This window comes from Castor canadensis, chromosome 7, assembly GCF_047511655.1.
Source record: "Castor canadensis chromosome 7, mCasCan1.hap1v2, whole genome shotgun sequence".
NCBI classification, from domain to species: Eukaryota; Metazoa; Chordata; class Mammalia; order Rodentia; family Castoridae; genus Castor; species Castor canadensis.
Window position 1 is genome coordinate 44,046,971 of NC_133392.1, and position 14,060 is coordinate 44,061,030.

General features: G+C 38.9%; 2 protein-coding genes across 7 annotated transcripts in view; one reads left to right on the forward strand and one right to left on the reverse strand.

Annotated features, from left to right (window-relative positions):
* Prkg1 (protein kinase cGMP-dependent 1) overlaps window positions 1–14,060 on the forward strand; it is a 1,207,619-nt gene that overhangs the window by 673,763 nt on the left and 519,796 nt on the right. The gene's annotated exons all lie outside the window — the stretch shown is intronic.
* Window positions 7,375–11,311, reverse strand: Cstf2t (cleavage stimulation factor subunit 2 tau variant). The gene has a single exon (XM_020160463.2). It carries the CDS (start codon window positions 10,985–10,987, stop codon window positions 9,149–9,151), a length of 1,839 nt encoding a protein of 612 aa, XP_020016052.2. The 5' UTR covers window positions 10,988–11,311; the 3' UTR covers window positions 7,375–9,148.

Genomic DNA, 14,060 nt, shown 5'->3' on the forward strand with positions numbered 1-14,060 from the left:
TGGGTTATTAAAGTTTGCCTTGGGTAAAGGAAACACATTTTTGAAAATCTGTCCTCTATTGTTCTGGATAAAGCTGTAGGAAATAGGAATATGTAAGCCATGAAAGCTCAAGATAGATAAAATCTTGGTACCCTTTCTTTTGGGGACTCTGAAACAAGATTTCAGGAGATTGAAACCTCTCAGGTCAAACACAGTCAGGTGATAAAAGGGTTTTCAACATAAGATTGCTTTCACCATTGTTAACTTGGTATTAGATTTCTTCTTGTACAAAATAAGGTTTTACTGCATAACGAATACAAAGGAAGTGGTATAAGAAAGAGGTGAGAGTTTTCTTCCCTGTGCCATATCTTAGCGATCTTATGGTCTGCTGCAAAACATGGACCAGACCGTGGGGGTTGAAAAGCCTCCTTCTTTGTTCACAGATGGTTCTTGGAGTGTCCTTTCCTATTCTGAAGTGGGAGCCCTCATAGCTGACCAGATTCCTTTTATCTTCCATGGCTCTCTTCCACATTATCTAGAGAAACAAACAGAGCTCACTAGTGTCTCATGTTGCACTTACAGTTCCATGTCCACTCTGTGTGTGTGTGTGTGTGTGTGTTGTTGTTGTTGTTTTAGGAATAATATTCCAGACTAGCACATATCACACATCAAGAGCTTATTACATGGAGGTGTGGTGCAAAGTGCATTGTCAATCAGATTTCACAATACCCTAGGAGGTAGTTATCCTACTGTGCAGATATTGGGGATAAGCAAGTTTGTTTCCTCTCTAGGCAGACAAAGGCCCCTGTTAAGTCTGGATTACAATCAATATGAATACAGATAAACAGGACAGAATCATGTGTTCCCATGTCACTTTTACAGCCTCATAGTGATGCTTTGATGTCAACATTTGAAAGGTTTTAATCTGAATTTAAATTGTTTGCTGGAGATGTTTTGAGTTCAACCACTTAAACTCAATGTAAACTTTGTTTAAGGAAAATAAAAACCCTAATTTGCTTAATTTACAAATGCTCATTAGGTTAATTTGTGCCCTTAATTATGATGAGGTTCAAAGACAAGTTTGAAAGGCACAAATTGCAGCATAGAGTTTTGATACCATTTCTAATAAATCTACTGAAAATAAATTAACAGAACAAATAGTGGGCTGATCTTTTTAACTGTTGCCATATTACTGGTCCTTCCTTTTTGGTTTGTTAGAATATTTAGAGAAGGTTGGAAAAATGTAGCAGCTGAGTTCTATGAAGAGTTTATTCTCGTTGATTCGTAAGTGTGGTGGCTTTATAGTTTCAGATTTTCTTCTGTTGTCTAGATGATTATTAGGAACTATTCTGTGGTCATAGGAAGAGACATTTACACAGAAAGTGTCTTACCCTATGGTGAAATCAGCATTCCTATCCAGATATGTCTTATCAGGAAGATGGTGAACTTGTAGGATTAAATAAAAATCAAGGTTTTACAAGTTATTATTTTTTTATATGAAAGGCATCATTTCTCCCAGAAAGCCACAGCTTATTTGAAGTTTTTTTTTTTTGTGATACTGGGGCTGGGCTTGAACTCGGGGCCTACACCTTGAGCCACTCCACCAGCCCTTTTTGGTGATGGATTTTTTCAAAATAGGGTCTTGCGAACTATTTGCTCTCTCTGGCTTGGAATCTCGATCCTCCTGACCTCTGTCTCCTGAGTAGCTAGGATTACAGGTGTGGGCCACATGTACCCAGCTAAAGATTTTTTTGGTTTTGGTTTTTTTTTGGCAGTACTGGGGTTTGGACTCAGGGCCTCACGCTTGCAAGGCTTGCACCAGCCCTTGAAACTAGTCTTGATGTGCCATGTTTCTGGTGAAATTATATAATAAATATAAATGTATTATTCCTATTGATTTGACACAAGTTCCCTTCTACCCCTGGGAAAATAAAAAGCTCACATATGTGGACTAAACACCCAGGTATCTTTCCAAAACAATAGTTGGTTTCTCATTAGACCCAGTGTTCACTTAACAAACTGTGACCCAACAAGACTTTTATTTATCTGTTCACTTGTTCAATATGTCTCCCAATTGAGATGCTTCCTCCTGTATTTCCTCAGACTTGGTAAGAACTTTTTCCAATTTTGATCGCCTGTGCCACTGGTACATTAAAAATCCCTTCATTTTTTCATAATATTAGTCCTTAAGGTGATTTTTAGTTAGTTTTCTTATTTTATTTCTCTTTGGATTACTTTTAAGCAGTGCTTGTCCAAAGAATTTGTAGTTGCCTGTAGGTTCCAGGGATTTAATTAAAATGCAAATTTAGACCCATCAGGTCTGGGGAGCAACCTGGATTCTACATCTCTAACAGGCAACCAGGTAATGCCCATGCTGCTGGGCCAGGGACCACACTTTGATGAGGGAGAGATTAAAGTCCATCTCATTTGCTTGAGCATTTAGCACCAGATGAAGGGGAAGAAGGAGAACCATAAAAGTGTCAGGCTGGCACCTTTCCTGAGTGATTCCCATGGAGAGAGAGGGCAGATGACTATAGCAGCACCAAACCTCAGATTTAATTTCCTCAGGGATTTTTCACCATTATCTAAAAAAGTCCTGAAAAAAATGAAGGTTTGACATAATGCTTTGTCAAAGATTTACAGTTCCAAACTCTGTTTAAAGTAGAATGAGGATTTGGATATTTATCCAAAAGGTTTTCAAGGATTTTTAAATTATCTTGCCCCCACAAAATTAAGCACTGACCTATTTTTACCATTCAAGTTTGTAAAATCTTTCCAAACATTCAATATAGTTTTCATAAAAGTAACCTTTTCTCACACTCATGTTAACATATCTTTATCTGTATTACAAAAATCAGTATAAGAAGAAAAAAAAAGAAAAAGAAATAAATAAAAATTAGTACAAGGTATGGTTAGGGACTTGTCTCAAGTGGTAGGTGCCTGCCTAGTAAGTGCAAGGCTCTAAATTCAAACCCCAGCACTTAAAAAAAAACTACAAGTTGGTTTGCAATCTAACACGATTGATGTGACACACATACATATACGTATACATATATATATTAAAGCATTCGACAGTTTTCATAGACATGATCATTGATTTTGCAGTTATAATTCATATAGACACATTCTTTATCTGCATATCTATACCTATCAAGCACAGTTGACATAAATATATCATGGGGGGGTGAAGTGTGTCAAGTGGTAAAGTGCTTGCCACAAGCGTGAGTACCTGAGTTCAAACCCTAGAACAGCAAAAGAAAAAAAAAGTATGGATATATTTGTGTCTAATAAAGAGTAGCTCATTAGAGCAGTAATCAAGCTTCATGTATGCATAGAGCATTCAATATTCTTTGTGAAAGGATGGGAAACTATGGTTTAGTCCCATGAAATGTTTAAGTGGTACTTAGAGAAGATAACTACTTTTAAACAAACAAGAAAGAAAATCGGAGATAAACCAGAAGAGAGAATGGGGAGAACATTTAAGCAAATGCTTTGCCTTGTTTCCCTGGTGTGCTGGAACAGCTTTTCTGAGTGACGAGAATAAGTCCAGGCCATTCAAAGGCCTGAGGAAAGGCTGGAGGATGAACAAGGGAAAGTGCAAGTACTGCAATGACAATGAGTTTGAATTTGTGTTGGGAAGTGATGCTTAAGGCACTTGTAGCACTGAATGAGGGGCCTGTAGTAGGATGTGATGTTGACACAATGAAAATCAAAATTAGAGTTTTTATGGGCATGGTAAGGATTTTGGATTTTCTTCTAAGAGTAATATAAGTCAGGAGAGGTTTTAAACCGGGAATGAGGCTTACAATCACTGTGGCTGGGGTCTCTCTCAAGCTGCTAGTACTCACCCTTTGAGTGTGAACTGGTGCGCTGAAATAAACTTCCTCGCAATTCCTTTTTTTGGAAATATCAATCAACAAATCACTGTGACTGTTGTATGGCAGTTGCATAGTGAACCATTGTAAATGGTGTTTGACTATATATATTAACCATATGTCCATTAACATTTTAAATTATGTTTGTATGTCTTATAAACATTTTTAATTAAAAAAGAATGTAGTTACTTGGGGTTAACATTTTTTTTTTTGCTTTTGCAGTACTTGGGTATGAATTCAGGGTGTCCCCAGCCCTGGGGTAAATATTTTTTAAATGCAAAAGATTTATGGAAGAACTATACTAACTGGATTAGTAGCTCGGCCAAATGGGAGAATATGTGCATTCAAGTTCAAAATTGGGATGGTCACACAAAACCCATCTACAGATTCAATTGGCCTGTAGACCACCAATTTGAGATCTCTTCCAAGTTATTTAACATTTGTAAAGAACAAAATTTTGACAATAAACTTGATAATGATTCTAGAAGTTTCAACAATGTAATTTTTCTGTTGTTGAAAATAGGTAACAATCTTTTTTTGATGTCTGACCAGTATAAAAATGATGAAATCATTTTGGACATAGGCTTAGCTATAACAGGGAATATATTATAATAAGCAATGATGATATTTAACCTCCTGTTTGTGTCTGGCAATTTTTTTTCATTCTTAAATTATTTATTATTTATTTTTGGTGGGACTGTAGTTTTAACTCAGGGCTTCACACTTGCAAAGTAGGCACTCTACTGCTTGAGCACACCTCCAGTCCATTTTACTATGCTTATTTTAGAGAAAAACTATGTGCCTGGGCTCTCAAAACATAATCCTTCCAATCTCAGCCCCCCCAAAAAGGTAGGTTTACAGGCATGGGCCACTGGTGCTTGGCTCTGGCAATATTTTTAGTCCTGATTCATGTTGCATGTGAAAGGGGCAACATTTGGGATGTAGAACATGATTTTATGTTAATGCTAGGCAAAGTCAATGTAACCCTATTACATTATTACTCAACAGTACCATTTTTTAGTGTGACATATGTTGAATGTAATTAAAATTAATGGTTAAACCAAAGGAACTGAGTTACAGATAATGTATCTTTTTCTGAGGAAGATTAATTTGAAACCTTTATATTAATATTCAGACAAAAATACATAAGCGAATTTCTACATTGGTATAGGTTGCTTCATATTCACTCCAGGCAACAAGATGAGGTATTATTCAATCAGAGAAGTACAAATACATTAAAGTGGTCCATAAGCTTTACAACAGAATTATTGAAGAATGTTTTTAATGTAGCAGGAAAAAAATTCTGATTAAAACAGCTAATTAGATAAAGGAGGCATAATAGTTAGGGAAAACTGTTTCCATTTCTTAGTGCCTAAGAGATTACCTAATCTATTTACAGAAAACCATCAGCTATGTTTTTTAAATGATTAATTTTGTGATACATCTGAGATTCGTTCTAAATGTCTGCAAATACTTTACACATACAGTGTTAATTATGCTTGAGAACGCTATGCATTTTGTTCTAACTCCTTGATAATTACCTACACCATTTCCTATGCAGTTGGTAAACATTCTGGTATTCTATGTACAGAATTTAATAAGCACCTATTCTGTTACTTTTGATAATTCTATCCTAAATATCACTTTTAAAAAGTAAATGCTCTCTACTGACTTGTTATGTATTGTGGTAGAAAAATATTATGAAGAAATTTGATAGCTAATATCATATAAGAAAGGTAATTTATAATTATGAATATTTGTGAAGGTAAATTTTCAGCCAAAGTGTAAACTTTTTAGGGTTCTTAAAAGCACACAAAAATTTCAAAAGTCCTGGTTTTGTTAAGATATCAAATAAATAGACATGTGATATGTAAGCACATATGCATCAATTATCACATATCCATGTTAACATTACTTAATATTAATTATATCTATGAATAGTTCTAATATATTGTCAATTTCTTAATACAAATCAGTCCTTATCCGTAGAGCAATCTTGAAAAGAAACTGATGAGAAAAGCAAGATCCAACCAGAAAAGTCTGCCTAGAGATTAGTTGATGAAATAAAAGTGAGATTGACATTCTTTTGTGAAAAGACTGAGATGTAAATGGCAATTCAGTTTCACTGTCACAGTAGGCTGTTGCATGCAATTATCCTTAGACCTCATCAGACCTAAGAGAAAGGCCCAACACACCATGGGAAACTAGGTTCTGTATGCTTAGTTAATGCTCCCTCACAGCATGGAAAAGCAAGCTTTGCAAGCTGTGATTATTTTAAGGATTTTTATTTTTAAATGTTTTTCTACCATTAGAATTTTGAGAGGTGTAGTTGAAAAGTCATAAGACAATCTCATACAGAATCTCTTAAGTCTTACCTTTGCCTGGGATTTACATGGTTTATACCTTATATCCAAAGTTTTAGGAAATCAGCAGAGGTTAAACAGGAGAAGGGAATGGCATTGGTTAAATCATTTTATAATTCCAAGAAAAATCTACCACCCCAGAGGAAAAAGCCCTTAAGAAGCCATCACCTTCAACTATTATTATGAATGAAATTTGTGTTTTCATTGTACCCTATACGTATTAGGGAAATGTAGGATTCCAGAAGTTGCAATGGTTGTGTAGTAAAACACAAGGTTCTGATTGTAGCAAGTATATATGCTTGAATTGTTATCAAATAAGGCCTATGCTTTCTGTATCAATACCAGAACATTCATATACTGAACTGGAAGTGAGGACAGGCCATTTTGTTCATTTTATCAGAGTAAAGACAATTGCTTTTTATATTTCTGATATTTTAATGAAAATAGTTCTTATAGCTCATTTGTTCTGTGTTAATTTTAGTCACTTAAGAGCAAATATATGCTCTTAATGAAAAAATTTTCCACCTAAAGTGTACACACTTTTTTCCTGCCTTGTGGTTTTTGCTTTAGTGAATATGTAAAGGAGTAAGGCAGTTCCTGTGTTCAGAGCTTATGGTCTGTTTGTTAGAAGTGGAAGGGTGTGGGGGGAATATCAGGTATAAGTAAACATAGTGCACTGTAGTATGATAAATGCTGTTACCAGTGAAGAAATCTGTAAGGTGCTCCTACAGCACAGTTCTCTATGGGAAACATCAACAAAAGTCTGAGTATCAACAAAATGCTGCATCTGATACCAACCATAAAGTGGCATATGTTCTATGGTTATTTCAGCTGTTGAACTATATAAATGATAATGGATTTAAGATTTCCAACAATTTCATTAGTTTTGTCCTTTAAACTATATTAAAAAAAAAGTAATCCATTTTTTTGTAGCCCTTAGGAATGGATGACATTTGAATAATGTATTAAAAATTAATGGGGTTGGAGGTGTGGCTTAAGCCCTAGAGGGCCTACTTTGCAAGTACACAGCCCTGAGTTCAAACCCCAGTCCTACCCAAAACAAACAAACAAACAAACAGAAAGTGTCAACCAGTGCCAACATAAAGCTGATTAATGAAACCAACAAAAATTAAGCATATGAAATACTAAGGCCAGCCTTAATTATACAACCCTTTTATTTATTCATCATTAAACAATGCAGAGATTTTACCAGGACAAAGACTACAACATTTTTCAGAGCTCTTCAGTGAAAGCTTTGGAATCAGGAACTAGAATTTCAAAGTAACCAGGCCAACTCTATGAATCAGTATTGGCCTGAACTATCACACATGTACAGGGGATTATCCACTCCAAACTAGGGGAAATGCAAAGAAAACATGGGAAATTTAACAGTATAAACAACCACACACACACACAAGAGAATAAAGCAAGTAGTAGGAAACACCACAGGATGAAAACTTATTAAGAAGTGGATTACCCATTTAAAATATAAAAACTTTGCAAAGGGAAAATAACTCCATGTCTAAGTCTTAGTTCTCTCCTTGCATTAAATACTGTTTTCCTCTGTTAACTAGATATTGGCTTTCTTCTTCAGAGGAAGATCACCTGGTTATCTGGGAGTTTATGCTTTTCTTAATTACCATTTGGAGTAAGGTACAATGTATCCATTCTCAAAGCTTAAAATAAATTATGTAGTATTATGTAGTAGTTTTAAAGGAAATTGGATAAGCCCCATTTTCCTACTGATTTTAAATACCTCATGGGTATATAAGGACTAAATGGTTCTTATTATTTTTAACAAATAAAATGAGTAATAAATAAACTAAGCAGAGTCTATAGGAATTTCTCTGCCACCTGGGCCTCAATTCTGGTAAGATAATGATTTATGAAATATGAAAACTAAAAGGTATGTTAAATATTTAAGACTAAGATTTTTAACTCTTGATTCTTGTGGACCAAATGGATTCCACCTGTGTACAGAAGCTGGTTACCAACAAACTGGGGGCTTTACTGAATAAAACCTCCCACTATTTCTGAAAAGTCCAATGCTGCATGTAACTCATGCAGATCAAATGGTCGCTCAACACTGATTCTTGGGAAGGATGTGAGAGGACTGGTCACATTCATATTTATGGCTTACTGATATTTGAGAAATAGAAAGGTATTAAGAGATTATTTAGGTCTCACCAGAGGAGACTTTAAGTAACCAGGTTGATCCTACGACTTTCCCAGCAAAATCATCAATCATGGCCAGGCCAGAATACTGCTGGTCTCTGAAGAGTCAGATAAATGAAGCAATATCAAACCAGTTGTTTTTCAGGTAACATAGTTTAAAAAACAAAACAAAACAAAAAAAAAAACCCTCTAACACCACATATCTAACACCTGTTAGCTCTAAGTAATTCCAAAACCACTAAAACGATGTTTGACCTAACATATCACTCTACTGCTTCCAAAGCAGGATTTTGTATTTTGAATTGTTTACCAAAAAATATATCTTAAAATTTTGAGGTAAACTTTGTTATACAACCAAAAATCTTAACATTATCTTAGTACATTAACATTTTAACAGACTGCCTTTCAGTCTTTAGTGCAGTTTTCAGTTTACTCAAACTTTTTAAAATGTAGTTTGCATATTGTACACTTTAATATTGCTGTATATTCTTTATATTCTTAGTTGGTATAATCACAGTCAGAGTTATTTTTGTAGATTAACAATGAGTTAAACAGATCCATTCCCCTTTCCCCTCCCCTCAATTAAAAATAAAGGAAATCAGAAAAATGAAAGGACAAGATGAGATTATGTTCAGTAAGAGGAAAACCCTAATCATTAAAGTGTAGGGATGCAGAATTCACCTTTATGCACCCATTCATTCTACATGCTACAAGATAAACTTTCTGAGACTACAACCAAGTATTTTCTAAAACCTTTTAAGAAGCTCCAGTGGATTTCTGGATTTGTTCCTTTAAAATCAGAATACTCTGCCTTTGCTCAGGAGGCAACATGGCAATTTGATCTGCAGTCAGTTGAAGAACCTGCATGATCAAGGCTGCTTTTTCTTGATCTTGTGGAGTTACCTGGCTTTGCCCAGGACTAAAGCTGCTAGGCTGGCCTCCAACTTGCTTACTTGCCCCCTGCATGCCCGCTCCTTGCATGCTCACTCCTTGCATGCCTGCCCCCTGCATTCCTCCTCCTTGCATGCCTGCTGCTTGTATACCTGCCCCCTGCATGCCACCTCCTGGATTTCCTACTCCTGAAATGCTTGCAACCTGTCTAGGTGCCTGAGAGCCACTTGCCCCTATGTTAATGGGACCAGGACCCTGGATTCCACCAGTCATAGGTCCTCTGGAAGTCGGGCCAGGGCCCCTCATCTCTAATCCTCTTGCATCCATGCCCCTCGCTTCCATTCCTCTGGTTTCCATTGCACAGGTCTCCATCCCTCTTCTATCCATCACTCGTGTGTCTAAGACCTCAGTTTCCATGGCTCGTGTCTCCATCCCTCGAGATTCTCTACCTCCTCTACCATCCATAGGTATACCCCTTTGATCTATCATGGGTCCCCTGGGCTCTCCAATTAGCAGTCTGGGATCTGCCATTGGCCCTCCCCTCATATCATGTGAAGGGCCTCGGCTGTCATGACCAGAGGCATGGTGCATTGGAGGACCCTGATGGGGTGGACCCAGATAACCTCTGGGTTCTACTTCTCCAGTAACTGAAAGCAAAGTCCCTCCACGTGGGTCATTTGGAGCATCTCCTAACAGTCCTCGAGGAGGTAGGCCGCCAGCAGTCATGGGTCCACGAGGTATAGGAGCTCTAGGATCTGACATTTGGACTTGTCCACGCTCTAAAGGCACTGGGCCCACCCCTGGCATTCCAACTTGTGGTTGCATTACTCCTCCAGGAGTTAAGGAACCGGGGCCAGGTCCAGGAACTGCAGCTGGCATTGGTCCGGGAGCTGGAATCCCACCCTGGATAGGAGTCTGCATCAGCGGTGGAATGTCCTTCACGGGTCTTCTGGCCAAATGCTGAGGCTGAGGGGCTGGAGGATTCTGTTGGTTCAGCATAACATTAGGTCCTGGGCAAAGCCCGGGGCCGGGGCCGGGGCCGGGGCCGGGGCCAGGGCCAGGGCCAGGGCCAGGGCCGGAGACGGACTGAGATTTGCCTGGGATCAGTGGTGTGACATGTATCTTTCGATGAAGAATTTTCAGAGCAATCTCAGGGTCCATGATCCTCATCACTACTTGTGCCTGAAGCAGCGCATAAGCCAGTTGTGGGTTTTGAAGCAACATATTTCGAGCTTCCTGGTGACTGTTTTGCACACAGAGCTTCATCTGTTTCATCAGCTCAAACATCTGCTCCGGGGGAAGACTAGCGACTGCTCTGGTAATCGATTCGGGGGCATCTTCTGGATCGATGGGGTCGCCATAGGGTGAATCAATGATGGGAGCTGCGGGCCCCAGACTCTTTAGCTCCTCCTTATTTTTTTCACTGGCAGCATTGTCCACCCGCAGCGCTCTCCCACTGAACTCCCGCCCATTGAGGTTCCGCATGGCGCTAAGCGCGGTCTCCTGGTCTTGGTACTCGCAGAAGCCATAACCCTTGGGCTTTCCCGTCTCTCTATCATACACCAGCCGGAAACTGACAACAGAACCAACCTCGGAGAAAATGTCCTTCAGCTGCTCCTCAGTTGCCTCATACGGAATGTTCCCCACGAACACCGAACGCAGTGATCGATCCATTGCCGGGTCTCTCACCGCCAAACTCGACATGATTCCGGTTGTGCACCCAGCCGCTAGCGGATTCTTCTAAGCATCGTCCTCTTGCGACCCACACTTCCGCTGAGCAACGGAAGCGTCTGTCAAAGTCCGGATAGAAACATTAGCGATCCATTTGAGTAGTTCCGCTTTGCTGCAGAAGCCGCGTCTCAACCGCGCATTAACTTCACTAACGTTTAAGACCCAGGGTCTTCTGTGGTTCTGTCAGCGGCTTATTATTAATACGCGTGATTGCGCTCTCATCTCTTATAATTCAGGCTTTTCGTGGCTTCCCGCCGCTCCCGCCGGGACAGGATCAGTTTGAATTGACCACAGTAAAAATGGCCGCAGGGACTTTACCATGGCAACCAGGAGTGTCGGCCTCTCTTGACGTCATCGGCCGTTTGGTTGGCGTTCTACCCGCGGGAAACCGCCAACCGAAAGCGGATTTAAGGACTACGTGCTACGTGCGTTTTCCACAGCCGTTTCTCTTTAGTACTATGTATTTACACTTAAAATTACATTCCAGGTTGTGCGGCAAAAGTGTATTGGTTTCAAAGCATATTTTAGAGCTGGTCCTTCAAGTACAAAATACCTCCCTTTTTAGGAAAAAAAAAATTCTTGGAAATTGCCTAGAAAGAAAAACCGCAGCTTGTTCCAGCTGCATGCCCGCCTCCCCGCTCCGCCCCTCCACCCTGTTGCTGCTGCTGACATCCTAGCTAGGCGGCCATCCTAGGTTTTCCTTGTGCACACAGGCCTACTGTTCGTAATATTATGTAGGTTTTAAAAAATCTTGGTGCTTAATAATAATTGTTACTCTGTGCCTACAGAGTATGGGTTCATTGAATTTATGTAACTGTTCTTATGTTGAAGATATTTAGGCTCTTTCTGATTTTTATTATAAACTGGTGCAATGAATCCACTCCCTCTACTATGAAGGGAAAAACTAGTAGTTTGTTTTTTGCGTCTAATTTTGCCAGCAGTTGACTGTGCCCCTACCCCACCCCCACTCCACAGAACTGAAGCTTTTTGAAGGCTGAGTGAATTCCCAAGGCCAAGGTGTTAATGTCAATGATTCAGTCTCTAATCAGATTTCCAAATCCTTTGTGTCCCACGTGGAAGAATCCAATGGAATTTATTAAAAGTTAGGGAGGGGTAGCCGGGCTCTCAGGAGGCAGAGATGAGGAGGATGGGGGTTTCAAGTCAGCCCTGGGGAAACTGAGAGACCCTATCTCCAAAACACCCATCACTAAAAAAGGGCTGGTGGAGTAGCTCAAGGTGTAGGCCCTGCTTTAAAACCCCAGGAATGAAGGAATGAAGGGAGGGAGGGAGGGAGGGAGGAAGGAAAGGAGGGAGAAAGGGAGGAAGGAAAAAGTGGGAGGGGAATTACAATAGGCCCTGGTGGGATTCAATGGAAGCTGGAAGTAGAGAAAGTATCTATCTTTTTGTTTTCTAGGTGCTTTAAAACTTACTTTAACTAATGGGAAGGGACGATTCCTAATCAGTAATTCATGAATTTGGGGAGGGACATGGGTCGTCCCTGAGCTAGGGTGTGAATAACCTACACATATTACAACTGAGAAGGTTCAGAGAAAGAGAAGAATGTTTAACCTGAAATACAGTAAGTCATATATGTTCTAAGAGTCCCAGACTTTCCCTAAGTCTTGCCTGCCCCTCTTCTGAATAAAAAAACAAGTATTTCCAGTTAAAATTTAGCATTCTAATTGAAGTGTGCTATACATATAAAATACATGTAAGATTTTGAATACTAGCAATGCTGGTTTTTGTCCAATTTTTTTTTGTTCTGAGTAAGGGTAGATGGAGTTAAGGTTAGTATCATCTCAGAAAACAAAAAAATCAGCCAGATGTGGTGGTTCAGACCTATAATCCCAGTAATTAGGAGGCTTTACCTGCAATCCTTGTTACCCAGAAGGCAGAGATCAGAAGGATCATGGTTCAAATTCAGCCCAGGGAAATAGACCCTATTTCGAAAATACCCAACACAAAAAAAGGGCTATAGATTGGCTCAACTAGTAGATTACCTGTCTAGCAAGTGTGAAGCCCTGAGTTTAAACTCCAGTGCCCCCCCCCCCAACAAATTAGTACATCCTGTTATAAGATGTGAGCTATAGGGAGATGAGAGCTGTGGGGTTATCTTAACCTATTATATTTTCCTGCCGATGAACTACAGATATATGTATGGATATCATTACTGAAAATTCCCTGAGGCTCAAAGTTTGGATGAACAAAGAGGAGCTGAGTAACTCTATGGACAAACTAAAAGAATATTTGGATGTGCCACCACATATAGGACCATTGTGACTCAGGATATAAAACTAACATTTATTAACTAAGTGGCCAGAGTCACCAAGAGATCTTAGGAACCCATTTACCAATACTTTTCACAGAAATACATCCATTTTATACTGCTTTCTTTTTATTCCCATTATAGTTTAAGCTTTAGATATTTATACTCTGGTATATACTTTGAAGAAAAATGTGCATGTCTTATTTTCTATTCAGGTGCCAATTTATTCAGTAAATCAAGATATCAAATATAATACAAGATTGATTGCAAACAAACACTATTTGGCCAAGTAGGGTTGTACTTCAAAGAAATTACTTATAAATGTAATCCATTGTTCAAAATGTTTCTTAAGTGCTTATTCTGAAATTGCTTTAAGTCATATTAAAAATCAGTTTGTTAACTAAAAATATAACTTTTTTTTTTCATTTTTCTTTTATTATTCATATGTGCATACAAGGCTTGGTTCATTTCTCCCCCCTGCCCCCACCCCCTCCCTTACCACCCACTCCACCCCCTCCCGCTCCCCCCCCTCAATACCCAGCAGAAACTATTTTGCCCTTATCTCTAATTTTGTTGTAGAGAGAGTATAAGCAATAATAGGAAGGAACAAGGGGTTTTGCTGGTTGAGATAAGGATAGCTATACAGGGCATTGACTCACATTGATTTCCTGTGCGTGGGTGTTACCTTCTAGGTTAATTCTTTTTGATCTAACCTATTCTCTAGTTCCTGGTCCCCTTTTCCTATTGGCCTCAGTTGCTTTAAGGTATCTGCTTTATTTC